The sequence below is a fragment of the Pan paniscus genome, chromosome 20 (genome assembly GCF_029289425.2).
Source record: "Pan paniscus chromosome 20, NHGRI_mPanPan1-v2.0_pri, whole genome shotgun sequence".
NCBI lineage: Eukaryota > Metazoa > Chordata > Mammalia > Primates > Hominidae > Pan > Pan paniscus.
Genome location: NC_073269.2, coordinates 55,984,128 through 56,010,284, shown reverse-complemented (window position 1 = coordinate 56,010,284; position 26,157 = coordinate 55,984,128). Strand labels below are relative to the sequence as shown.

The 26,157-nt window shown below is 58.7% G+C and overlaps 3 protein-coding genes across 13 annotated transcripts in view; 2 read left to right on the top strand and 1 right to left on the bottom strand.

Annotated features, from left to right (window-relative positions):
* The window catches only part of IL4I1 (interleukin 4 induced 1), a 39,813-nt gene extending 33,844 nt beyond the window's left edge, over nucleotides 1-5,969 (top strand). For 5 of the 6 annotated variants that reach the window (XM_063600520.1, XM_063600519.1, XM_055103358.3 and 2 more), the window contains 4 exons: nucleotides 364-565; nucleotides 3,252-3,320; nucleotides 3,618-3,754; nucleotides 4,125-5,071. In XM_063600520.1, coding sequence (XP_063456590.1) covers nucleotides 364-565; nucleotides 3,252-3,320; nucleotides 3,618-3,754; nucleotides 4,125-5,055 — 1,339 coding nt within the window. In that variant the 3' untranslated portion in view covers nucleotides 5,056-5,071. Of the gene's footprint in view, nucleotides 1-363; nucleotides 566-3,251; nucleotides 3,321-3,617; nucleotides 3,755-4,124 lie in introns of all 6 variants that reach the window. The other variant, XM_003814347.5, reaches the window with a different exon arrangement.
* TBC1D17 (TBC1 domain family member 17) lies at nucleotides 5,968-17,989 on the bottom strand. Of its 3 annotated transcripts, none has more exons than XM_034946790.3 (18): nucleotides 16,958-17,097; nucleotides 16,456-16,554; nucleotides 16,125-16,199; nucleotides 14,307-14,430; nucleotides 13,236-13,443; nucleotides 12,559-12,670; nucleotides 12,311-12,469; nucleotides 11,818-11,946; nucleotides 11,634-11,737; nucleotides 10,965-11,059; nucleotides 10,347-10,463; nucleotides 10,157-10,257; nucleotides 9,958-10,057; nucleotides 8,003-8,092; nucleotides 7,155-7,252; nucleotides 6,882-6,998; nucleotides 6,399-6,485; nucleotides 5,968-6,292 (listed from the first exon to the last, which is right to left on the bottom strand). In XM_034946790.3, the coding sequence occupies exons 1-18, from the start codon at nucleotides 16,976-16,978 to the stop codon at nucleotides 6,092-6,094; spliced, it is 2,037 nt and encodes a 678-aa protein (XP_034802681.2). In that variant the 5' UTR covers nucleotides 16,979-17,097; the 3' UTR covers nucleotides 5,968-6,091. The 3 variants fall into 3 exon arrangements, 2 of the variants coding, with proteins under 2 accessions (XP_034802681.2, XP_034802682.2); XR_004668081.2 differs by having other exon boundaries at nucleotides 6,231-6,292; nucleotides 6,399-6,559; XM_034946791.3 differs by lacking the exon at nucleotides 8,003-8,092 and having other exon boundaries at nucleotides 16,958-17,989.
* AKT1S1 (AKT1 substrate 1) lies at nucleotides 17,359-25,620 on the top strand. Of its 4 annotated transcripts, none has more exons than XM_003814349.5 (5): nucleotides 17,359-18,119; nucleotides 21,341-21,726; nucleotides 22,754-22,831; nucleotides 22,927-23,096; nucleotides 24,599-25,620. In XM_003814349.5, exons 1-5 carry the CDS (start codon nucleotides 18,067-18,069, stop codon nucleotides 24,740-24,742), a joined length of 831 nt encoding a protein of 276 aa, XP_003814397.1. In that variant the 5' UTR covers nucleotides 17,359-18,066; the 3' UTR covers nucleotides 24,743-25,620. The 4 variants fall into 4 exon arrangements, with proteins under 4 accessions (XP_003814397.1, XP_057156559.1, XP_063456597.1 ...); XM_057300576.2 differs by lacking the exon at nucleotides 17,359-18,119 and adding an exon at nucleotides 18,195-18,213; XM_063600527.1 differs by lacking the exon at nucleotides 17,359-18,119 and adding an exon at nucleotides 18,490-18,593.
* The last annotated feature ends 537 nt before the right edge of the window (nucleotides 25,621-26,157 follow it).

Sequence of the window (26,157 nt, the reverse complement as noted above, 5' to 3'; positions counted from 1 at the left end):
CTCCTGTGCTGGCCCCTCCAGGCCTGCAGCTCCACCATCCCCACACCCTCAGGCACCCCAGCCCCAGGCCCCTTCTTCATCTCAAACCCCCGTCCAACCCAAACTCTGTCCCCCTTCCCAATTCTAATCTGGGCTCTATCCCACTCTTAACCCAATCCTAATCCTGGTACTGCCCTGAGGCCTCCAGCCTTGTCCCCATTTCATTCCCATCCCCCAGCATTGATTACCCCAAATCTAGCCCCATCCCCAGCCTCATGCTGGTCCCCAGCTACTCTCCCCTCCCACCCCTCTTCTCCAAGTCCCACTAGGGACCAGGCCACCCCCCCTGGAGCCCGGCCCTCACTCACCCACTCCCTTGATCAGGATCCTCCACAAGCTCTGCCAGGGCCTGGGGCTCAACCTGACCAAGTTCACCCAGTACGACAAGAACACGTGGACGGAGGTGCACGAAGTGAAGCTGCGCAACTACGTGGTGGAGAAGGTGCCCGAGAAGCTGGGCTACGCCTTGCGCCCCCAGGAAAAGGGCCACTCGCCCGAAGACATCTACCAGATGGCTCTCAACCAGGTGGGTACCGCCTGCACCCTCCTCCCGCCCTGACTTCTCTGTCCTTCTCCTAAGCTCGCCCCGGCCCGGCTTTTCTTCTCTCGGGCAACCCTTCAGTCCCCTCCATGGGGTGGGGTGCCTGTTGGTGGAGATGGAAATTCTACCAAGGGGATGTGTGCCATGAGGTCTAACCACTGACCTACTCACTGAAATCCGAGAATGAGAATGGGCCAGCCCAGGGGCTTCTACGCATATGGGTCATCTCTCAACTCCCTTCTTTTTTTTTTTTTTTTTTGAGACGGAGTCTTACTCTGTCACCCAGGTTGGAGTGCAATGGCGCCATTTCAGCTCACTGCAACCTCCGCCTCCCAGGTTCAAGCAATTCTCTGCCTCAGCCTCCCGAGTAGCTGGGATTACAGGCGCTCACCACCACGCCCAGCTAACTTTTGTATTTTTAATAGAGACGGGGTTTCACCATCTTGGCCAGGCTGATCTTGGACTCCTGACCTCGTGATCCACCTGCCTCAGCCTCCCAAAGTGCTGGGATTACAGGCGTGAGCCACTGCCCCCGGCCCCAACTCCCGTCTTTAGCTTCCCCATAAACACTGCTGACCCCAAAGCTGCATCAGCTTTTGGCCTCTTCCCCTTTCACCTACACACTGTCCTGGATAACCTCCCCAGTCTCCACCTCTGGCTTAAACATAGATCCATGGGCTGATGGAGACATCTGCCTCCCGAGACCCTGATCTGTGTCCCTCCCCAGGACACTGGGCTCAGAACCTTCCCCTAAACCTGTTCCTCCTCCCGGTGCCCCCATCTCACGATGGCCCCACCATCCCGCAGCCACGGGCAGAGCCCTAGGAGCCATCCTCCTCCTGACCTCCTCCTCGCCCACCTCCCCCACCATCAGTGCCCACCCCTGCCCCCTGACGCTTGTGCCCTGCTCCCCTCTGCCCACCCCAGCTCAGGCCTCCTCCTCTGCCCTGGACCCTCCCCCAGCCTCCTCTCAAGCTGCCCAGGCTCCAGTCTCCCCAGCCTGGTACCAGAAACGTCTTCCCACACACCCAGAGTGATGCTGCTCACAGCCCCCAGTGGCTCCCCGCTGCCTCCAGGACAAAGTCTGATCTTTTCAGGCTCAGCTTTGAGCCCTGACTGGCCTTCCCTTCTGCACCCCTCCAGCCTCATGCTCTTTTCTCCTCTAAGGAATTTTTGTCCTCATGGTGGTCCACATGCCCCCAGCTCTGTGTTCCTCACACCCACTATACCTGTGTGTCGCCCTCCCTTTCCAGAATGCCTTTCCCTTCCCCACACAGGAACTCCTGCTCAGCCCTCAAGAACTAGCTCCTCCAGGAAGCCTTCCCTGATACCTTTAGGGAGGAACTGGCCACACCCAACATCCCCTCCCCACCCAGGTCAGAGCCCACTTGCCCATCTCCCCTTCTAGACCAGGATGGGGGCCATGTCCAGGTCATTTCTATGCCTTGACACTGACTAGTCTGGGAGTCTGGGAGATGCGAGATGCATGAGTGAGTGAAGGGGCACTGCCTTCCCTCTGAGGTCCTGGCCAGAAGGGGGAAGCCAGGTGGACCAAGAAGAAGGCTGAAATTAGACGGGGGCAGCAAGGCTTCTGGGAGGGGGTGAGATTCGAACAAAGTGCTGAAGAACAGGCACTCGTGTGCCATGCAAAGACAGGCAGGGAAACAATAGGTGCCGGATGTGTAGGTGGGAGAGCCCTGAGGGCAGGTGGTCTGGGCACTGTACACTGTTCACAGAACCAGAGCTGCCATAAAAGACATGGACTGAGGCCAGACGCAGTGGCTCACGCCTGTAATCCCAGCACTTTGGGAGGCCGAGGCAGGCAGATCACTTGAGGTCAGGAGTTCGAGACCAGCCTGACCAACATGATGAAACCCTGTCTCTACTAAAAATGCAAAAATGAGCCAGCTGTGGTGGCAGGCGCCTGTAATCCCAGCTACTTGGGAGGCTGAGGTGGGAGAATCACTTGAACCTGGGAGGCAGAGGTTTCAGTGAGCTGAGATGGCACCACTGCACTCCAGCCTGGGCAACAGAGCGACACTCCATCTCAAAAAAAAAAAAAAAAAAGACATTGAGGGGCTAGCAGGGGCCTTGAACACGAGGCTGAGGGGCAAGAATTCTGTGGCTCCAGGCACTGGGGAGCTACAGGAGGGCTGTGGGCAGGGGACGGACGGTAGGTAAACTTCTCAGCCATCATGCCCTGTCAGCACTGACCAGTGGCACAGGGGACCAGCTTCTGTCCGTGGCCACAGTGATTCAGGCAACAAATAATCACTGAGCCCCCGGGAGGACACAGCACGCCTGGGACCCTCTCCCAGTCTCCTCTCCAGCTGCCCACATCCCTGCCTCCATGGAGCTCACAGTCTGGCTGGCTGGCTGAGAAATAGGCAAAATAACACCCAACCGGGATGAGCTGTGACCAGCCGGGCCAGCCGAATGAGGGGGGATGGGCGGCGTTAACAGTTCGGTAATATCGGAGGAGTAGTGGCATCTGAGTTGCCGTGGAGGGCAAGGCGGAGGGCATGGTGTGGGCAAAAGCCCAGGGGCTTGAGAGTGGTGAATGGCCGGCCGTGGGCAGAACCACGAGGAGAAGCCGAGTGTGGGCTCCAGGCCCGGCCTCCACCCTGGCTGCCCGGGCAGCTCAACACCATGTCTGCTTCTTCCACAACAGGCCCTCAAAGACCTCAAGGCACTGGGCTGCAGAAAGGCGATGAAGAAGTTTGAAAGGCACACGCTCTTGGTAAGTGGGGATCTTGGTTCTGCTGAGATGCAGGGCAAAGAGAGTGACCATGAGGCCTTCCCCAGAGAGTCAGAAGGCGGGTACCTGGCACCCTAGTCCTGCCACCGCCTTCCTGCCTGACCCGGGGGCTGGACACGCCCCCTCTCTGGACCTCCGTTTCCCTCATCTGTCAGAGAGCGGGGACTGGATCCTACGGTCCAAGGACATGTCATGGGACCAGGAGGCCCAGCTGCGGAGGGGCTTTCTCAGGGGTGCAGCCTGCCTGGGCCCTAACCTCGGCCTGTGCCCAACCTGCAGGAATATCTTCTCGGGGAGGGGAACCTGAGCCGGCCGGCCGTGCAGCTTCTGGGAGACGTGATGTCCGAGGATGGCTTCTTCTATCTCAGCTTCGCCGAGGCCCTCCGGGCCCACAGCTGCCTCAGCGACAGACTCCAGTAAGGGGCAGGGCTGGCGGGCAGGGGAGGGGGGGCGGGGCCAATCAGGGAAAGTAGCCGGGAGTGGGAGGAGCCTCTGGGTCTGGGGGCGGGGCTGTTGTGAAGGGCGTGGCCTAATTGATGGCCGCGGGGCTAAGGGTTCCCAGAAAAAGGACACGGCCTAGGGGAGAAGTGGTGGGGTCCCTGGTGACACAATCCACTACTCCTGCGGCCTTCGGGATGTCAGGGACGGGCGGGGTAGGGAGAGGTGGATGACAGGGGAGCGGGCCGGTGCCCATAGGGGCCCGCTGCCGGGGTGGGTGGGGCAAAGCAGAGGGGCAGGGCCGCAGAGCCCAGGTCACGCCCCCACCCCGCCCCGCCCCGCCTGCAGGTACAGCCGCATCGTGGGTGGCTGGGACCTGCTGCCGCGCGCGCTGCTGAGCTCGCTGTCCGGGCTTGTGCTGTTGAACGCGCCCGTGGTGGCGATGACCCAGGGACCGCACGATGTGCACGTGCAGATCGAGACCTCTCCCCCGGCGCGGAATCTGAAGGTGCTGAAGGCCGACGTGGTGCTGCTGACGGCGAGCGGACCGGCAGTGAAGCGCATCAACTTCTCGCCGCCGCTGCCCCGCCACATGCAGGAGGCGCTGCGGAGGCTGCACTACGTGCCGGCCACCAAGGTGTTCCTAAGCTTCCGCAGGCCCTTCTGGCGCGAGGAGCACATTGAAGGCGGCCACTCGAATACCGATCGCCCGTCGCGCATGATTTTCTACCCGCCGCCGCGCGAGGGCGCGCTGCTGCTGGCCTCGTACACGTGGTCGGACGCGGCGGCGGCGTTCGCCGGCTTGAGCCGGGAAGAGGCGTTGCGCTTGGCGCTCGACGACGTGGCGGCATTGCACGGGCCTGTCGTGCGCCAGCTCTGGGACGGCACCGGCGTCGTCAAGCGTTGGGCGGAGGACCCGCACAGCCAGGGTGGCTTCGTGGTACAGCCGCCGGCGCTCTGGCAAACCGAAAAGGATTACTGGACGGTCCCTTATGGCCGCATCTACTTTGCCGGCGAGCACACCGCCTACCCGCACGGCTGGGTGGAGACGGCGGTCAAGTCGGCGCTGCGCGCCGCCATCAAGATCCACAGCCGGAAGGGGCCTGCATCGGACACAGCCAGCCCCGAGGGGCACGCATCTGACATGGAGGGGCAGGGGCATGTGCATGGGGTGGCCAGCAGCCCCTCGCATGACCTGGCAAAGGAAGAAGGCAGCCACCCTCCAGTCCAAGGCCAGTTATCTCTCCAAAACACGACCCACACGAGGACCTCGCATTAAAGTATTTTCGGAAAAAGCCGTGTGGTCCAGCCTCCCCCGTGGCTGTTACTTCCCCAGTTTGCCTGCATCGGAACCACTAGCCCTGCAGTTAGCAGGCGCCACGCCCATCCTGGAGCCCCCCCAAAAATCTGCCCCTTACTTCTTCCTGGACAGTGGGGCTCCAGAGGAGGGTGGGGGGTGGTGCGCACAGAGGGAACCGGAAGGACGCCCTGCACCACCGGGAAATGGCAATCACAGCGACCACCTCTGTCACGAGTCTGAAGCACAGATGGGCCCTAATGCAAGTAACAGAAAGCCCAGCTGACAGTGGCTGAACAGGAGGTGATTTTTCTCACAAGCAGCAGCTGGGAGGGCAGGCTCCCCAGAGTACATCTCTGCAGGCCCTTCCACCTTGGTTATGTCCGGGAAGTGTTCCCACACAGCTACCAGGTCGCCGCCGCAGCCCAGGGCACCCTATCCTCTTCCAAAAACCCCAAATCAGGCCGGGCGCGGTGGCTCACGCCTGTAATACCAGCACTTTGGGAGGCCAAGGCAGGCAGATCACCTGAGGTCGGGAGTTCAAGACCAGCCTGGCCAACATGGTGGAATCCCATCTCTACCAAAATTACAAAAATCAGCCGGGTGTGGTGGCACACGCCTGTAGTCCCAGCTACTCAGGAGGCTGAGGCAGGGTAATTGCTTGAACCCGGGAGGCGGAGGCTGCAGTTAGCCGAGATCTGCCACTGCACTCCAGCCTGGGCGACAGAGCAAGACTCCATCTCATAAAACAAAAAAAACAAATCAGGCAACTCAGGGAGCCCTGCCTCCACAAACCCCAATCATTCACCCTAGGCTCTGCCCAGCCACCATCCCCTCCCCAACCAGGTCAGAGCCCACTTGGCAGCCTTCCCCCCACCAACAAGAAGCCAAATGCACATGAGAAGTGTCAGTTTAATGAAGCCAGCTTATCAGCAGGGCGGCGGAGCACACCTGCCCCCTCGCAGGTGTGCCTGGCTCGGGCTAAAGTGCCTGTGCAGAACGAGGCTGCCTGGCGGGGTTAGGAGTCGGCGCCCTCGTCCTCCTCCTCGGGCAGGATCTCCAGGCTGCTGTCGGGCTGCGGGGCTGTGTCCGTGGAGGGCGGCGGGGTGGGCGGGGCCCGGGTGGGCGACAGAGGCAGCGGGGAGGCGGTGGGCGAGGGGCTGTGGGGCTCTGCGGGCGGGGCCAGCCCCAGGATCTCCTGCACGTTGTGGGGCAGCTCCTGGAGGCACAGGATGAGAGAAGCGAAAAGCGGAAGGTGAAGGTGAGAAGGGGGCGGGGGTCGGTCGGGGCTCGGGCGGGGCGCTGCGGGGCGGACGGGGACTCACGGGGCAGGCGGTTAGCTGGCGGTGCAGGGCCTCGGCGCGGGTAAGCACGTCCTCCACGCTCAGCTTCATAGTCAGCTCGTTGATGTGCTGCGGGAGGGGGTGGGTCAGGCGCCAGCCGGCACTCAGCCACCTCCGCCCGAGCGCCCACTCTGTGCCTCGTGCTGGGAAACAATGAAGACACACCGGGCTGGCCCTCTGGGGGCTCAGAGGTGCGCTGGGGGAGTCATGCTTCTCAGGCCTCCGGGAGCATTCTGAGCACGTACTCGGGGAGGGTAGGTCCCCACCCACCTGCCCGGAGGACCTTGCTGGGAGCAGGCATGGCATGGGGCAGAAGGGAAACCTACGCGGCCCCACCCCCACTGCGCTCCCAACTAACCAGGCTTTCAATAATCCCACACTAAACACCTGCTCCCCGGAGGTACTGCGGCCCTGGGCAGCGCCCAGCTCAGGGTGGACAGGGCGGGGGCGGGGCCGGAGCCTCACCTTGAGGATCTCATTGGAGCCGAAGCCGGACAGCATGAGGGTGTCCCTCTCCATGTCCAGGATGGCGCAGGCCACCAGCAGGTGCAGATTGGGGCCAGGGAGCCCTGTCCACAGCACCTGAGGGTGCGGGACAGAGGGAGGGAGGGAGAGGTCATAGCCCAGCCTGGGCCTGAGGTCCCACCAGGGTCTGCCCCTCTCCGCCCAACCTCCCAGGCTCTCCCAGGGCAGGTGAGCCCACCCCTTCAGGCCTCTCGCCCAAACTGGCTGGCCCACCTCCCACAGCCGAAGGACATCCGGGAAGGGGAATTCCCTCTTGAACCAGATGAGCAGCCACCGGAAACAGAAGCAGAGAGAGCCGGAGTCCTGGGAATCTGGGGGATGACATGGAGCCCACTCAGCCTTGCCCAGCGCTGGGACTGAGAGTTTGAGAAGTCATCCTGACTGGAAGACCTTCCCCAAGTCTAGGCAAGTGACTTATGCCTGGCTTGGGAACCTCGGAGGTGAGGCAGGAGCAGCCCTGAACGCGGGCCCTGCCCCTCCTTCCTCCCACACTCCAGAGGAAGTGTGCTATTATACTTCCACATCTGCCATGGACATGGAAGGGAGGCAGGACGCCCAGCACGCCCGACGAAACAGACCTCAGTGCCCGCTGCTGGTGAGCGCTAAGGAAACTGACATTCCTAGATACGCTGTCAGCAAAAATTTAAGCTGAAGGCCGGGTGCGATGGCGCACGCCTGTAACCCCAGCACTTTGGGAGGGTGAGGCGGGTGGATCACCTGAGGTCAGGAGTTCGAGACCAGCCAGGCCAACATGGTAAAACCCCATCTCTACTAAAAATACAGCCTGGCCAACGTGGTGAAACCCCATCTCTACTAAAAATACAAAAATTAGCTGGGATGGTGCCACACCCCTGTAATTCCAGCTCCTTGGGAGGCTGAGGCAGGAGAATCGCTTGAACTCGGGAGGTGGAGGTTGTAGTGAGCCGAGATCGTGCCACTGCACTCCAGCCTGGGCAACAGAGCGAGACTCCGTCTCAAAAAGAAAAAAAAAAATTAAGCTGGTGTTGAACCTTTTTTTCCCAAGTTAACTCAAATAAAAGTGAGAGTCTGAGCATTCTAACCTTTTAGGAAAGTAACAACGGAGGACAAACTCTCCAAAGCTGTGAAAACACGCACTGTCCTCAACAAAATTCCACTTCTTGGAAGTGAACCTAAAGAAGAAATTACCCAGACTATGCACCGTGATGAAAAACTGCAAAGGAACCGAATCTCCAGCAGGTCAAGTTACATCAAATCTACCACATCTTGCAGGTGGACACAATGCCGCGCAGTCAAGAAAAGTGATGTTTCAGAAGACTTTGAATAACCCAGAGGCAGCCTCTGTCCTTGTGCCCTAGAAGGTGATGCTTTTCTATGGGTTAGTTTCCTCATCAGTAAGGTGAGGACAGAGTATCTCAGCTCCCTCCCCCGGGGGTCCTAAAGCATCGAGGAAATGTTCATGAATAAGTTTAACTTATTATCATCACCATCTGCACTCAAGAAAAACGATATCAAACAGCAACTTTAACTTTCTTTTTTCTTTTTTTTGAGACAGAGTCTCGCTCTGTCGCCCAGGCTGGAATGCAGTGGTGCAACCTCGGCTCAAGTGATTCTCCTGTCTCAGCCTCCCGAGTAGCTAGGATTACAGGTGCCGGCCACCACCCCCGGCTAATTTTTGTATTTTTAGTAGAGACGGGGTTTCACCATGTTGGCCAGGCTGGTCTCGAACTCCTGACCTCAGGTGATCTGCCTACCTCGGCCTCCCAAAGTGCTGGATTACAGGCATGAGCCACCACACCCGACCTTTTTTTTTTTTTTTTTTTTTTTTTGAGGCAAGGTCTCACTCTGTTGCCCAGGCTGGAGTGCAATGGCACAATCTCTGCTCACTGCTACCTCCCCCACTCCAGTTCGAATGATTCTTGTGCCTCAGCCGATCCCAACAGCTGGGATTACAGGTGGGCGCCACCACGGCTGGCTAATTTTTTTGTATTTTTAGTAGAAACAGAGTTTTGCTATGTTGCCCAGCCTGGTCTGGAACTCCTGGCCTCAAGTGATCCACCTGCCTGGCCTCCCAAAGTGCTGGGATTACAGGCGTGATCCCAGGATGACATTGCGCCCAGGCTAATTTTTAAATCTTTTTGTAGTCTCCCAATTTTTTTTGGTCTCCCAGTGTTGCCCAGGCTGGTCTCAAACTCCTTGGCTCACGTGATCCTCCCACCTTGGCCTCCCAAAGCACTGGAATTACAACCATGAACCACCACACCCAGCCTTACTTTTTCTTCTTCATCTTAATTTCCTGCAGTTTTTACATTGACCAAGTAATAAAGAATATATGTTTTTTTTTTTTTTTTGAGATGGAGTTTCGCTCTTGTTGCCCAGGCTGAAGTGCCATGGTGTGATCTTGGCTCACTGCAGCCTCCACCTCCCAGGTTCAAGCGATTCTCCTGCCTCAGCCTCCTGAGTAGCTGGGATCACAGGCGTGTGCCACCAGGCCCAGCTAATTTTGTATTTTCAGTGGAGACAGTTTCTCCATGTTGGTCAGGCTGGTCTTGAACTCCTGACCTCAAGTGATCCGCCCGCCTTGGCCTCCCAAAGTGCTGGGATTACAGGTGTGAGCCACTGTGCCTGGTCGAAGAATAAAAATGTTAAAGCTGGGATGCAGCACCCCCAGCCCCAGGGCCCAGAGAACCAGTCTCTTGATTCCTGGTTCAAGGTGAGCCACAGCCAGGTGGGGATAGGAAGTGGCAGGAATGCCTAGGTCCTTATTTCTGAAAAATACCCTGCAGGTTAAGCCAAAGGCAAAGCCCAAACAGGATCTAGGTGAGCATGAGGACGGGGTGAGTCAGCGTTCCTGCGTGTCTGCATTTGGTGAAGTTTTGCTTCAAACAGCAATTCTGCCTCTACATTCTAGGTTGTGTGGGGATGTTTCTCGTTTGGATCAGGACCCAATGTCCAGGATGCCACTGTGGCTGCTACCAGAGAATCTGGCAAGGGCTATGACCCCATTGTCTCCTGCCCACCCTCCCGAGACACATACCCAGGAAGTCGCAGAGCAGGGGGTCCAGCACCCTCAGGAGCAGCAGCAGTCGCCCGAGTTGCCGCTTCATGGTCTCCTGGCTCTCTTCAAAGTTCCCTTGCTGTGGGACGGAAGGAGGGGGGAAAAAGCAGACCCTGTGAGGTGCCAGGACACCTGATCGCTCGACAGGCCTGTGTCCCACCCCTGACCCAAGCCTCACCACGAGCTCCATGAAGCCACAGAAACACCAGAAAGCATCCACCTCGTTCTGAATGACGTAGAGGATCGGGGAGAGAAGATCACTCATGCCCTGGACGTAGCCTGGGGGGACATGGGGTCAGGCTGCAGCCAAGCCCGCAGCGCTCCCCTGGACAGCCCCAGCTGCGCCCGTCCCCAGGCCTGGCACCCACCGAGGTCGAAGTGATACATGCAGTAGGTGAGGAGGATGTCGTTCAGCAGGCCCAGCCCCGGGTTCTCGGGACCCTCGTAGAACTTGTTGGTCCTGTCAGTGCGGCTCACATCCCTCTCTGCGGGGACCGGGCACAGGGTGCAAAGGTGAGAAAGGTAGGGGGGCCCATCCCTGCTGGCCACCAGTGCCAGCCCCCACTGCTCCTCCTGCCGGCAGCCCCCAGCCTCGGGGTTTGCTCTGGGGGAGAAGCAGAGCTGGTTCTAGAAACCATCACTGATGCTCCTGCTGTGAGGCGCCGGGCCTCCCACTCACCAGCTGGCTGTATCCTCCCACAGTAGGGGAAACTGAGGCCCAGGGAGGCAAAATCACTTGCCAAGATCACCAGGCATCGACAGAACTGAGACTGGGCCTGAAGGGAGCCGGGCTCCCCTTCTTTCCCATCCTGTCCCTGGCCTTGCTCCCCCAGGGCCATTCCCCAACAGCCCATGCCGCTTTCCCCCAAGATGCCCTCTCCCTGGTCTTGGGGAGGCAGGGGGCTCCCTCTATCTCCCACTCATGCCTGAGGCCCTCCTGTGGTTCCCTGCTCCCATCCACCCTAAGTGCCACCCCTGACACTGACCGATGAGGCTGCGGTATCCATGCAGAAGCGAGTTTCTCCGCTCCTGCTCAGGGCTCACAGATTTCCACTGCAGCTTCATGCGGAAATACTCATCCCTGAGTGACAGAGGGAAACAAGATGTGAGGCCGCCACTATCTGCAGCACCCAGAGACCTCCAAGCCTGGCGCCACCTCCCAGGTCAGCCCTGCAGAGCCCCTCCCTGACCACACAGACCCAAGCAGGTCACCTCGTCATTCTTGCCACTATCCCTTACACTTCACCTTCCTGGCATCTCTCACTACATAGCCTTGTGGCCTTTTGATGAAAATTTGTCACCCCCCGCTGGACGAGGGACCAGGGACAGGGAATCGTCCAGCACTGCTGCATCCTCAGTGCCTGGCAGGTATATAACCTACACCAGGAATGAGGAGAGATGGGCCCTCCTAGGTTATAAAACATGCTGCAAAACTGTGATCATTAAAACAGTATGGCACAGGAATGAAAACTGCAATGGAGACAGACCATACAGGGGTGAGGATGGGTCTGGTTTGATCATTGCCGTATTCCACAGGTGCAGGATGGTGCCCAGATACAGCAGGTTCACAACCAGCATCCACAGAACTTGCCCATTGGTGCCCTAGGAGGTACCAGGTGTCATGCCTGGCAGGGCAGGGCCTCCTGAGGACTCACGTTTTCTTGCGTATGTGGGCCTTGTGCTCCTCAGCTGTGCCTTCCCAGCTGAGGTACCCCAGGAGGAACTTCCAGGCCTCGCGCCGCAGGCTGGGGCTCAGACCCTGGGGGTGCAGGAGGGCAGGCAGCTCAGTGGGGCCTTGTTCTGGCCCTGCCCCATTCTTCCACCTGTCCTGGCACTCACCCCCGAGAAGATCCGGTTCTTCAGCTCAGGGACCTGCTGCAGGCGGCCTTCAGGGCCCACGTGGCGTGCCCACTCCTCCTCTGTAACTGGAGGGCCCCGCTCCACGGTTGGCCGAGGCCCCAGCTCCACCTGCAGGCAAAGAGCAAATGAGCCTGGGGCTCGGTGGGGTGGTGGGGGGACCCAACCCAGCCTCAGTCCACAAGCTCAGAGAGCTTCTTAGCTTGACGGATGACTAACATTCAGGGGCGGGCAGCAGCCTCTTCCGGGGCTCAGCAGCCAAGTCATCCCCCAGTTAGGAGGGGTCCCCCAATAAGGGTGAGCAGGTGCTCACAGTGTCTGGCAGAGCCATGAGCGCTTTCCTCATGCACCCCCCTGAGGGTGTCCCATTACCATCCCCGTTTTACCTAAGAGGAAACTGAGGCCCAGGGAAATGAAATCATGTGCCCAGGGAGACACGGCCAGAAATAACAGGGAGGGTCCACTCACTACTCACACAGGAAATGACCTCGAATCCAGGCTCGGGTTCATCGTCGGGTGGCGGGGGAAGGTCGGAGGCAGCTCCCTCAGGCTGTGGCTGCAGGGCACCCCGGAAGAAGTTGGTCACTCGGGAGAAGCTGCTGAAGGTGGTGGAGTAGGGATCCTGGAGGAAGCGCTGGGGACGAGGCCAAAGGGAGGTCATGGCCCGCCCCTTCTCGTCCCTCCCTGCCCACACCCGCCAGGCCTCCTGCCGTGGACACTCACAGACACCACATTGGAGCTGTCCTGGTCAAAGAGCTGCAGGTGGTGGAAGGAGTTGGAGAGAGCAGAGGAGTCGTGGGGGAAGACAAGGTAGAGGCGGGAGTCCTGCGGGGAGCTGGGAGGCGGGAGGTGACGCACAGGTGATGCACAGGTAGGGGCCCAGTGTCCCAGGCTGTCTGTGCTCGGCCGACATCCGTTCCAGCTGCAGCGTCCCAACCACCCCTGGGCAACCCCTCATTTCAGGGAATGCTGTTAAAGGAGGCCCACAGCTGGATCCCAGGGGTGGGCACATGACTCAGGGCTGGCCAATGAGGGCCTTTCACCTTCCGGTCCAGTGTGACTGACTCAGGGACGAGCCAATGAGAGGCAGCTCTGGGATCTTGTTGGAACGTGGGGAAAGAGGTGCCTTCTATCCAGCCAGGTTGTTAAGCCACGGATACTGGGGCCCCAGAGAATAACGAACTCAGAGGGAAAAAGGATAACTGTTTCTAACATTTTGGGACCTGGGTCCTGCCTGAAATCAATACTCCCTTTTGACTTTTTAGTTATATGTGCTGGTCAACTCTTTGCCTTCCTTTAAATCAGTGTGAGTTGTGTTTCTTTCACAGCCCCGAGGGGTCACGCTGCAGCCATGGTGGGACTGGGCCCGGTTTAAGGCCCAGCACTGGGAGAGAGCTCACCTGGCCAACAGCAGGTAGCGGCTGAGGACGCGGAGCAGGGCGCGGGTGCCCCCGCGGTGGAAGTGCAGTGCGGGCAGGGAACCTCCAGCCTGGGTCACCAGAACCAGGTAGGCCCAGCTGAGGCCCGGCTTGGAGCGGCGGATGGACTTCAGCTCCCCCAGACTCACTGAGAAGGCCCAGGAGCCCTGGGGGCAGCTGGGCTCTGCACCTAGGGAGACGGCGCTGTGTTGGGGGAAGTGTGGGAAGCCAGAGTCGGCCTTATCAACCACAACCCAGGATGTTCCTTCGGCACAGGCATCTCCTGAGGGCCCCGCCACAAGCCACCCCTCTGCCCCTGGCCTCACATTCCTTGGAAGCACAAATGAGTAAGATGGGAAGGGAGCCCAGTGGACATGTACCTTTCCAGAACCTTCCTAGGCACCCCTCGACCTGCAGGGTAAGGGCCCTATTCCTCAACCTGGCACTCGAGGCCCCTCGGGTCTGTCCTTCGCCCCTGCCTATCTTACCTCCAACCTTTCTTCACTCAAAATCCCACACTTGAGCTACAATGAAAGGCCAGCGGCTCCCTAAACACACAGGGGCCGCCTGCCTCTGGCTTGCACGGGCTGCTCTCTCTGCCAGAAGAGAAAACTCCCAAGAGTCCCTCAGTGCCAAGCTCCAGCATCACCTCTTCCTGGAAGGAATCTCCATTCCCCAGAGGGGTCACGTGCCTTCTCTGGATGTCCCCTGCACCCTGTGTGACCCCAGGATGGTGCAAATCACCCTAACTGGCTGCATCTGTCACCCCACCAGCCTCAAACCTCAGGGGCAGGCCTGGTGTGGGAGCACCCACAGCCAATCCGGGAGCCCAGTAGGATGAGCAAGGCTGCAGTCTCAGAGACACTGGCCATGTTGACCTGGGCTGGGACAGTCCTGTCTTCCCATTCACTTCCATGCTCCTGGGACTGGAAGGTGGTGACTGGTGGCCTTCTTGATTGTGGGCAGCAAAGCCCTCGGGACCGTGACCACTGAGGGCAAGATGTGTCCTACCTGGCCCACACGTGCTTCTCAAGGGCCACCACCTCAGCCTACCTCTCGTGGGCTCTGAGTGGCGGGGCTGTGGCCGCACAGTGCTGATGACAGCCCAGTCAGGTTCATAGCCGGGGTCAAAAGTTGGTTCCTCCTCAGAAGCACATGAGTCACCCCCACTGGAGTCCTTAGGAGAGGGAAGGAGCAGACAGTAAGGGGCCATGGATTCAGATCTTAGCCTCGAGGCTACCCTGGAAGATAGCCCCATTGAATAAAGAGGGAAACTGAGGCACAAAGAAGGTACAGCAGGCCGGGTGCGGTGGCTTACGCCTGTAATCCCAGCACTTTGGGAGGCTGAGGCGGGTGGATCACCTGAGGTCAGGAGTTCGAGACCAGCCTGACCAATATGGAGAAACCTCGTTTCTACTAAAAAAATACAAAAAAATTAGCCAGGCATGGTGGCGCATGCCTGTAATCCCAGCTACTCGGGAGGGTGAGGAAGGAAAATCGCTTGAACCTGGGAGGCGGAGGTTGCAGTGAGCTGAGATGGCGCCATTGCACTCCAGCCTGGGCAACAAGAGCGAATTCTGTCTCATTAAAAAAGAAAGAAAAAGAAAAAAGAAAGTACAGCACTTTCTCAGGGTCACCCAATGCAACCAGAGAGCGAGCCAGGACTTGACCCCATGTCTCCCAGTGCATGGGGAGGTCTATGCTACAGGGCAGGTGGCTCTGCAGTCAGGCTGCGGAGTGCTCAATGGACACTGTTGTACTCACTAGGTAAATACAAACCAAAACCACAATAAGATACCACTTTGCACTCTTTTGAGACAGTGAGACTGTCAAAAAAAACAAACAAAACAACAATAACAAAAAAAAAAACACTACATTTCCCAGGTTTCTTTGCAGCTGGAATCCAGGACACAGGACAAATTCTACCAACCAGATGCAGGCCAACCTGAAAAGCGGAAGTGATGTAACGCAACTTCCTGGTGCCTTGGCTGTGTTTGGCTGTGGAGCAAGGTGGAGAGTCATCTTCATCTTCATCCTCCTGCCCTGGGGCAGTGCAGGTGGCCAGCTCAGCCTTCCAGTGTCTCGTCACTAGCTCTGTGGGTGCCGACTGACTTCCTGCCCCTGGGTGGAACTCGTCAGCTCCAATGGAGGTCTCATTCCCCACTAAAGAACCCCCCTACAGAGGCATCCAACTTCTCCGTGTGCCTTGAAGGTTGTTCTGCTGTCCCTGAAATACCTTCTTGTCCTTTCATATCCTGGGAGTCCCAGCTCAAATGTCTGCTCTCCCAGGAAGCGTTGGGGATCTGGAATCAGACTGTCTGGGTGCAAAAAGTTCCAACACTTCCTAGCGTTTTCGACCTCATCTATCAGTTTCTCAAAAAGTGAGTAAGGGTCAGGGCTTAGGTGGGTCTGGATCTGACTTATCTCTGGGTCTCAGAATTGCCCAGGACGGGGTCCAGCCATGGGAAGTCCCAGGAGACATAACGAAGGGAAAGCCGGGAGCAGTGACGAAGTGGGTGAGTAGGCTGTCAGGCCCTGTCCTCTGGCACCAGAGGAAATGCCACTTCCCTTCAAGCAACTCGAATCCACATCTTGCACCCTGGCAGGGATCTCCCAAGAAGCAAAGGGAGAGAGGGGTCAGCCGTCCCCACGACCGTGCGTCTCATGCTCCCTGCTCTTTTTCCTTGAATGGGCATCCTCTGCCCATTTCACAGAGAGGAGCAAAACGAGAAGCAGAGTACCCAAGCCTAAACAGGGTCACACATGCCCCACGAGTAGGTCTGGGATTGTACGCAGGTCCCTCAAATGACTTACAACAGCACGGACCTAGAAAAAAAGCGAGTGGAGAAGGGCAAAGCGGGTGGAGCCTACCTTCTTGGAGAAGAGGATTTGGGTGGAATCTCCAGCCTCCTCTACAGGAGCCCAGTGCAGGAGGACGTCATTGTCCTAGGGTAAGGAGGGAGGCGGGGTTAGAGGCGCTCCCCATACCACATTCCCAAAACTTTCCGTTGCAAATTTCCAAACTTTCCCAGTTTCTACCCTCAGCCTTTCAAAGTCCCGCCCCTCATTCCAGTTCCCACACCCAGCCTTCTTCAGGTCCCACTGCTGACCGCCAGACCAAACTCCTACAGTTGCCGCCTGCATCCCAGACCGCCTGCATCCCGCTCGAAGCGGGTCCGAGCCCTGCTCCCTCCCAGCGCACCTTTTCCACGACACGGATGACACCAGCGATGAGAGAGTCTCGGTCCTGATACTTCTTAGCGCTGGTGTGCAGGTACACTCCGCCCTTCTCAAACACCACCTGAGTAGGGGGAAACCAGCGAGGGCTGGGGCCCAAGCGAGGGGACCAGCCTGGGGAGCCAATAGGGACGGGCCCAGGGAGGAGCCACCCTCAGGGGGCGGGGCCGGGAGAGCCATTGCCCCGGGACCAAGGCGGGGAGAATGGTCCAGCCCGCGTTCGGATGCTGGCGTGCGTTCCACAGCGGGCAGGGCTCAAGGAGTCGCCTGAGCCGGGGGGGCGGGGCCATGAGAGGTTCTTCCCTGGGGCGGTGGACGGGAGGGTGACGGCGCGTTTGTAAGAGATCGGTGTTTGCCAAGGCCGTGCCGGATTCTCAACAGCACTCGCAAGGCCTGAGAGAAGAGCTGATCACTAGACGGGGCGTTTCGCGTACACTGAAGCGAGGGAATGCGTCCTCAGTGCTTACCCTATAGCCGGCTCCTTCCATAGTCGCCGCCGAAGGCCCCACTGCCCCGCCTCCTCCTTTTCCTAGTCAGCGTGTTGTCACTTCCGGAGAAAACAGGTCCCCTCCGGGCCGGACAGTGGTAGCGGCCCGACCCGTTCTAGAGAAGGAGCGGGTGAAACCATTTTTCAGAAGGGGGTTATTCCACTGGAACCTCGAGGGTGGATCGGAGTCACGTGGCGCAGACGCTGAAGGTGGATCCGGCTACGGAGAGTGCGCAGGCGCAGTGTTCGCCCTCTCGCCACGAAGTAAACAAGTGGGAGGGTCTGAGAGCTGCACCACCTGGGGCAAGCACGCCTTGAAACGCCCACTTCCTTCTCCATATTGCATACTGGAATTGAAGCCAAGGAGGTACCATTTTGCTCGAGGGCATGGCCTAAGCCGGTCCGCTAAGGCCATGTTAATACGGGGCTGTCCCATCTCTCTGCGGGGCGCGACAGCTGGAAGAGCCGAACGGATAAGAGAAGAGGAGGTGAGAGGAGCTGTACACCACAAGAGGCACTGAGGGACTCAGGATAACGGGATGAAGCCGTCAGTGCCCCCAGAAACGAAGCGGCCCCGGACGAATTTCTGAGTCACCGTCGCGAGAAAGCGGGCTGAGCCGCCATTTTGAAGCCTGGCAAACCGAAGCAAGAAATGCTGCCGTGTTGGATCTTTGCCAGCCTTCGTGCTGAATGGGAGCAGGTTGGAGGGAGAGAGAGCCAATATACACTATGGGCTGATTAAGCCCGGTTGGCTGCCATGTTGTTAACGAGCACCGATTTCCTCTACTTTTGTCGAAGAAGTTTATTGTGGGTCAGGGACGTCAGGTCGCTTGCCTTCGTTTACTGTGGTCATGATTGAGCATATGAGGACGGCCATTATTGTTGGGGGCAAATGGAAATGCTCTAGGCGGGAAAGCTGAAGCGTTTCTTTCGCCATTTTTCTTACGGGCAAGCTGTCGTCACCCTTGTCAACTGGTTCGGATGAAGCCCCTGTGGCCGCCATCTTGATCTCGGGCGGCCCCGATAAGGGAGGCGGAGTGTGCGGAGAGGAGGCGGGGCAACTGCGCGGACGTGACGCAAGGCGCCGCCATGTCTTTTGAGGGCGGTGACGGCGCCGGGCCGGCCATGCTGGCTACGGGCACGTGAGTGGAGGCGGCGTTGTTAACCGCGGTGTGGGGAGGATTTGGCCGTCCTGAGGCAGCGGGGCGCTGGGAGGGCGAGCGGCTCCCGGGAGGGGTATGGCCTGCACAGATCAGAGGGCAGAGGTCTGCCAGCGATCCTTTGCTGAGCGCTGGAAGGGGGTCGCCCGTGGGAATCGTCCTGTCAGACCTGAGGCAAATCGTAGACAGCCTCACCTTGCGGTTCCAGAGCGCCTGGGATCTCTACCTGGGCCGTGGACCACGTCCACGGGGTCGGGGGATGGTTTGGGGGGCCTCGGGGCGCCCCTCACCCGTCCAAAGGCGGGACTTCCGGTCCTGGCCTCCGTCTGGGCGGGATTTCCTGTTTTGTTCCTAGACCAGTGGGTCCTCCCTGGACCCCGAGCGAGGTTGGGAGGTCTCGGGGCAGCTGAGCGTGGCCCCAGGCACTCACCCCATGGCTACCGCGTTCATGCTCAGGTTCCTCACATCTTGGGGTGTGGGGTACTAAAATTTCGACAGGAGCTCTCTTCCCTCCTCCCTGCATCCAAAGAGGACAGCCACATCGTGCTTCCCCTCCTGTGGGGAACACGTCTCACTTTCCTCTCATCTCTCCCTGATCTTACACGAAACTCGTCTATCGGGGCGGGTTCTTCCTCCATCTCTCAGCTCCTTGGAGGAAACAGGACCTCCTCTAGAAGCTGAAGGGTAAGGAGGACCCCCAGGTCTTGGCTACTCTCCTGTTGGGTAACATTACAGGGTGCCCCTGGACCTTGGCAAAGAGGCCTGTGGAAGTCGCCCTGTCCTTTTTGCTCGTGTCTCCTGAGTTGGGGGAGCCCTCACAACCCACTCACCCTATTTCACTCTCTTTAATCCCGTGGCTACTCCAAGATTGAGTACACGGAGAGTTCATCCTGACGTTCTCTTCCGGGACCTCCTCTCCCCCTCTTCTCCGCATGTCATTAGGGGCTGGAGGCCCGTGGAAGTGAGAGCCCCAGGCCTAGCACGGCCAGGCAGTTGACTTTGGACCAGCCATTTCTTGCTTAGAGCCTCAGTTTCCTCCTTCATCAGCTGGGAAGGACATGGGTGTGTTTGAGACACCGGGTACCCCCCAGTTCAGTGGGGTTTTGGGGCTGGGAAGTCAGCAGTTTCAGCCCCACTTGTGCCCTGTGTAGCTGTGTGCTTTTTTGCCAGTGTCCTAAGCTCTCTGAGCCTCACTTTTCCATCTGGATTAGAATATCTGCCCTCCTAAAGGCAGGCAGGATGGCGGTCAGGATTTAGAACAGGCCCCGGATCTAGACTTTCTGAGTCCAGGTCCCAGCCCTGCCTCTTCCAGTTGTGGCCCTTCAAGATGCTGACTGCCCCTGGGCCTGAGTTTGCAACTGTAAAATGGGGTGAACTGTAACTAAAGCTCCTGTCTCATAGTGTAGGTGAAAGGGTGGGAAGAGAAGGTTGATCCCATCTTGGGTCCTTGCGTGGCTTCTGGGAGGTGGTGGATAAACCTCTTCCTTTCCTTGGGGCTTTGAACTCCCTGAGTGAGTCAGATAGGTGAGATGCCAGGTGTGGAATCCCAGCACTGAATAGGTGCTCAGCAAACACCAACATCAATGATCGTGAGTCATAAAAGGCCTGCAAATTTCATTCAGACTCCAGACTCCCTGCTCCCTTCACCCTGGTGGGCTGGACCACAGCTGTGCCTGAATCCGTGCAATGGTGGTGTGCTTACTGCCTCCCGGAAGAGCTTCTTCCGCAGCCCAGCAGCTCTGGCTCAACCACGCTGGTTAATGGGGAAGAAAATGAGGCACAGAGAGGGCCAGTGAGCCATCTAAGGTCACACAGCAGGTTTGAGACAGAGTCAGGGCAAGGACCCAGCCCCCCTGCCCTTGCTCTTCTCACCCAGTAAGGAGACGCACCCTGCATTGTCTGCTTAGGGCCGACCTGTCCTGCAAACACAAATCCCTGACCTTGGGGGAATTCACAGTCTGATGCAGGAGGCAGCCAGGGTACAGCTATCACAAGCTCAGGTGACATGAATGCTCATGGAGGAAGCCCAGGGCATCGGATGGGCTCCTGAAGTTATCTGATGCACCCTGGGGGATCAGGGACAACAGAGGACCTGCCAGAACAGTCTTGTAGGAAAAGCCGTGTGGATTTCCCAGCACAGAGAGCAGCGCCAGCACCATTTCAGCCCCGACTCTCTGAGGCCTCAGTCATGGAACCAGCCAGTTCCCTCTGGAAGGAAGTGTGTTGGGAAGGTGGCCACTCAGACAGTGTGGGACCCCCTAGGGAGCGGACTGGCTGGATCTATGGGTGAGGGAAAGTTTCTTCCACCCTAGGATGAGTGAAAGATTGGTGGGGAATGGAGCACAAGTCATCAAGGTCAGGGACCAGGTTTTCTGAAGGCCTCGGGCCTCAGAGGCTCTGGAAGGCCGTGGAGGCAGGATGGCCCAGGAGCTGGGGATGGCCAAAACACCCAGAGCCTCCAGGGCCTGCCCTGAGGACTATGGCGAGGAGTAGCATCAGCTCCGGGTGCTGAAGGAACCCCCTGGGCCTTGTGCAGGACACTCTCGACGGGATGGCTGGGCGATGGAGCAGGGTGGCATCATCCATCAAATTCAACACAAGCCCCACGTGGAATTCTAAATTTTCTAGACACCATGTTAAAAGAGTAAAAAAAGCAGATGAAATTCCTTTTTTTTTTTTTTTTTTTTTTTTAAATAGAGACGGGGTCTCAACACGTTGCCCAGGCTGGCTTCGAACTCTTGGGCTCGGTGATCTGCCTGCCTCGGCCTCCCAAAGTGCTGGGGTTGCAGGCCTGAGCCACCGCGCCCGGCTCGTTCTGCTTTATTGTACTCAGTCTTCAGAACCCAGTGCAGGTTTTACTGTTAGAGGCCTCTCTGCTAGGACTCCCTGCCTTTCCAGTACTCCCTGCTCACATGTGGCTGGCGGCTCCCACAGAGGCCAGGGCAGGGCCAAAGGGGAAGGAGTACAGTGACTTGGGGCAGGAGGAATGGGCTGGGGCAGAGGACGTCGCCAGGGTCTGGGCCTGCGAGGGCTGGATGGTGAGAATCCTGGGGAGTAGCAGGTTTGGGGAGGACACAGCACCGCTGGGACAAGGTGGGTGGAGGGGGGTGAGTGCCATCCAGGGGACGGGCGGACACTCTGAGTGGGTGGCAATGATGTAGGCCGCCAAGCCTCAGCCCCCTCTGTCCTGCTCTGGCCCGCAGGGCGCGGATGGCGTCGGGGCGCCCCGAGGAGCTGTGGGAGGCCGTGGTGGGGGCCGCTGAGCGCTTCCGGGCCCGGACTGGCACGGAGCTGGTGCTGCTGACCGCGGCCCCGCCGCCACCACCCCGCCCGGGCCCCTGTGCCTATGCTGCCCATGGTCGAGGAGCCCTGGCCGAGGCAGCGCGCCGCTGCCTCCACGACATCGCACTGGCCCACAGGGCTGCCACTGCTGCTCGGCCTCCTGCGCCCCCACCAGCACCACAGCCACCCAGTCCCACACCCAGCCCACCCCGGCCTACCCTGGCCAGAGAGGACAACGAGGAGGACGAGGATGAGCCCACAGAGACAGAGACCTCCGGGGAGCAGCTGGGCATCAGTGATAATGGAGGTGAGAGGGTGGGGGCAGGGGCGGGTGCGGCCCAGCGCTTGAGGTGCCCACAGGAGGCTTTGTCGGGGTGGGGGCCTGCTTAGCCCAGAGTACTTCTACAGAAGTGCAGTCTCAGGACCCCAGAGCCAGACAGGCTTGCCTGGGGCTTGCTGTGTGATCTAAAGCCAGTCCCTTCCCTGCTCTGAGCCTTACTGGTCCTGGGGCCAGCTCTGTGCTGGGAGTGGTGGGCACAAGGACACAGAGCAGGCTCGGGCTTTTTTCTCAAGGAGCTCCCGGTCTAGCCAAGGAATTGGAGTCCCGGTGGGGGTCGGGAGGCTCTGGAGCAGGTCATGGGTAGAACCAGAGTCGTTTCCACAACGCCTGGGAGGCCAAGCAGGAGTTAAAGATTTGTCTGGGATGCAGCCAACATCTGAGGAAGCCAGGGAGGGAGCAGCCAGCTGTTTTGGGGGGAATTTGGGGGTTGGGCACTTCCCGGAGGCTGGACTGTAACGCTAGGGCTTTGCGGAGTTAGTAGGAGTTTGATCAGTCACTAGGAGGTCCTTGTTTGTTGTTATTACCAATGGCCGGCCTCCTCACCATTGCTGGAGAAAACCCGCGTAGGGTGAAGGGCAGGCATCCTGAGTTCAAATCCTGGTGGTGTCCCTTAGTAGCCATGGGACCTCGGGCAAGTGACTTAACTTCTCTGGGTCTCCAGGTCTCCATTTGTGAAACAGAGGTCATAGTCATCCCATGTTTCTCTAAGGCTGTATTTTGAGTCACATTGTCCCGAACAGATCATAGAGGTTTCATGTTAGCAGCCCGTTGTGTGCAGCTGAGAAGGTGGCAGATCCATAGAAACTGGGTTGGTTTTTGCCGATGACCAGGCAGGCTGCTAAAGGAAGTTGTTTTTGAGGTGAAGGAAATGGGTCTCAGAAGCCTCAGGGAGGTGGAGGTGGTGGCAGTGGCAGTGGCCGTGGCTGAGGAGGAGGGCACATGGAGCATGGCTAGGTGCTGCCTGGCCTGGGCCTCTAACTCAGGTCATCCACAGGGCTCTTCGTGATGGATGAGGACGCCACCCTCCAGGACCTTCCCCCCTTCTGTGAGTCAGACCCCGAGAGTACAGACGGTGAGTGTCCCAGGCTGTTCCCCTCCCTACCTGGGGGCGGGCACACGGCCAACACAAAGGCAGGGACAGAAGCTGAAATCCACCCTCTCTTTCAGATGGCAGCCTGAGCGAGGAGACCCCCGCCGGCCCCCCCACCTGCTCAGTGCCCCCAGTCTCAGCCCTACCCACACAGCAGTACGCCAAGTCCCTGCCTGTGTCTGTGCCCGTCTGGGGCTTCAAGGAGAAGAGGACAGAGGCGCGGTCATCAGATGAGGAGAATGGGCCGGTGAGGGGCAAATGTGGGGAGGTAGGGAGGGCAGCTGGAAGGGCTCTGAGCCGCCTCCTCCAGGAAGCCCTCCAGCATGGATGCTGCTTTCCACCCATAAGCTAACTGAATCCTCCCCTCAACCTCAAGAGGCGAGTTCTTGGACACGAGCCTTGCAGTTTTAACAATTGCAGCCTTACCATGTGTCCTAGTGCCTTATAGAGAAGGCCTCTCCTTTCCAGGAGCGTCTCTATTTATAGAACACCTGCTCTGGGCAAGGCACAGGTGTTTTGGCATGCCCTCCAGTGGGGAAACTGAGGCTTGGAGGGTTCAGATCACCTCCCATCCCCACCCTGCACATTCCTGGCCCTTTGCAGAATTTGTCCCACCCCCTGGTCCCCTGTTCATCCCTTGTAGCAACCCCTGTTTGAAGCTCCTGGGCTGGGCTCTGCTGGCCTGGGTGGGTCCTCCTCACCCTTCACTGAGCCTCCTTGAAGCAGAGGGGAAACTGAGGCACTGAGGGGACATGTGACTTCCCTGAGAGGCAGAGCTGGGACTGGAACCCAGGTGTGTTTCAGGAAGGAGCTGTGGGCTTTGAGGGAGGAGGCCTGGGTCCCCACAGTCCCCCCCTTAAGCCTCAGTGTCCTTATGTGCAAACCAGCAGTCACAGTGGTGACCTTTTCTGTGCATCCTCCCTCAATGAGGCAGTGAGCACTGAAGACCAGGAACAGGGCCTGGTGCAGGCGGGGTCCACCTGCTGCTGCTCTCTGTGCTTGCGACTCATGGCAACACAGTTAATTGAACGCTCTGGCCTCCTGCGTGCTGTGCCCAGGGGCTGGTCTCCCACTGGGCTCAGGTCCAGTTCCTGATCTGGGTCTCTGGGTCCCATCCTGCGAGGGGACAGGCCCAGCTCAGGGTGACGGGGGCTGTAGTGGAGACAGTACTAGGTGCCAGAGCTGCAGGCAGAATGGTAGGACCGCTCCTTGGTGGGGGCTGACACAGCGAGGGATCTTTTCTGTAGCGCAGTGGCCACATGATAAAGCAGTAACAGCTGATTATCTCAGCCCTCACAGAGACCCTGTTATCCGCCCCATTTTTCAGAAGGGGAGACTGAGGCCTAGGGAAGCAAAACCTCTTGCTCATAGTTTGTCAGCGGCAGAGGTCTGATTGGAACATGACTGAAACCCCAGCCCAGATCCTCAGACATGAGACGGTGCACTCAGCCTTAATGGCTAGCAGAAAACAGCACTTCCACTGTGTAGGAAGCAATGTCCTAGGCCAAGAAGGGGAGAGGGAGAGGGGCAGGTAGGCTTCGTGGAGGAGGTGTCTGAACCGGGTAGAAGGGGTCCTACGTGGAGCAAGACGGGGAGGGGCACTGCTGGCAGTGGGCATCGCAGGGCACAGGTGGCAGGGCAGGGACGTGCTAGAAGTGGGCTTGGAGCCAGGGTGCACCCCTGGACCGCGTGTGGGTGCAGGGGGAGTGCCCTGCCGGCGCTGACCTCGCCCCGTCGCCGTCCCCGCAGCCCTCTTCGCCCGACCTGGACCGCATCGCGGCGAGCATGCGCGCGCTGGTGCTGCGAGAGGCCGAGGACACCCAGGTCTTCGGGGACCTGCCACGGCCGCGGCTTAACACCAGCGACTTCCAGAAGCTGAAGCGGAAATATTGAAGCCCAGGGAGGGAGCGTCCCGGGCCGCGTCCGCCCCATCCCACACTACGCCCCCGCCCCACTCCCGGGGCCTGCTAATCTGAGGCCGATCCGGGACAGGCCTCCTTGCGTCTCCCATTCCCAGGATTGACCCGCTTCTGCCAATCCCCGCCGTCCTTCCAGCCCACGACCTCCCGCGCCGAGGAGCGGGATCTGTCCCGTTTCCCGATTGGGTCTGTCTCCTCTCTCCGCCTAGCGACAGATTCCTTCTATTAAGGGATTGGCTCGCTGAGTTCTAAGCTCTAAATGGGTCAACTCCTTTGTTTTCCGCCTAGCGACAAGGGCTTTGCTCGCACGGCATTGGCTCCATCCCCTAGTCGCTGGACAGCTCTTTTTTTGATTGGCTCAAATCCTGTAAAGGGCTTGACCAGTCTCTACATAGTCACCGTCCGCTTTTCCTGAGTACTCCCTCCCAATTGGCTCCAGCTTCCTGGGGGCGTGGCCAAGCCCTCCTCTTCCCAGAATTGGCCCGGGGCCTTCAATTTACGTTCTTTACACTACGGGGACTGGGGTCGTCTTTGCCCAAGTCCCGACAACTTGTTCCCTGACCCCCTCAGGGATGGCCCCAAACTGTCCCTGCCTCTGGCACCCCCTTTCATTGGTTCCATCCATCCCCACAACAGCCTGCCAATCGAAACCCGTCCCTGCATCCAGGATGGTACCAGCTCCCGCCCCTCGCCCCCCACCTCCACAGGTGCCTTAAAGGGCCCTCGTCCACCCAAGGTGGGGGGCAGGGGCCCTCACTCTCCGGCCCTGGTGTGGGGGAGAGAGTGAGGGGTTGGGGGATCGGCAGTTGGGAGGGGCGCTCTGAGATTAAAGAGTTTTACCTCTGAGATAAATGTGAAGTGTGTTGTGAGTGTTCATTCAACATTTTCTGAAACCGAATGGCAGCGTCTGATTATCAGTGAATAGCTGGGGGTTGGAATTACTGTGCCCATTTTATTTATTTTTTTGAGACAGGGTCCCACTCTCGCCCAGGTTCAAGCGATTCTCCTGCCTCAACCTCCCGAGTAGCTGGGATTACGCGCCACTGCCGCCCGGGTAATTTTTGTATTTTCAGTAGAAACAGGGTTTCATCATGTTGGTCAGGATGGTCTTGAACTCCTGACCGCAAATGATCCACCCGCCTTGGCCTCCCAAAGTGCTAGGATTACAGGCGTGAGCCACGGCGCCTGGCTTTGTGCCCATTTTATAGATATGAAGACACAGGTTCATGGGGTGGAGGAGAGCATCCCAGTCTTATGTGACCATGGAACCCAATCTTGAGGGGGTGAGTGTTGGAGCCAGAGCCCACATATTCACCAGCAAAGCCAGGAACTCCAGCCGGGAGTCTTCTATTATAAAAGGACTGGAGCAACTGGGCTTGGTGCCTCACG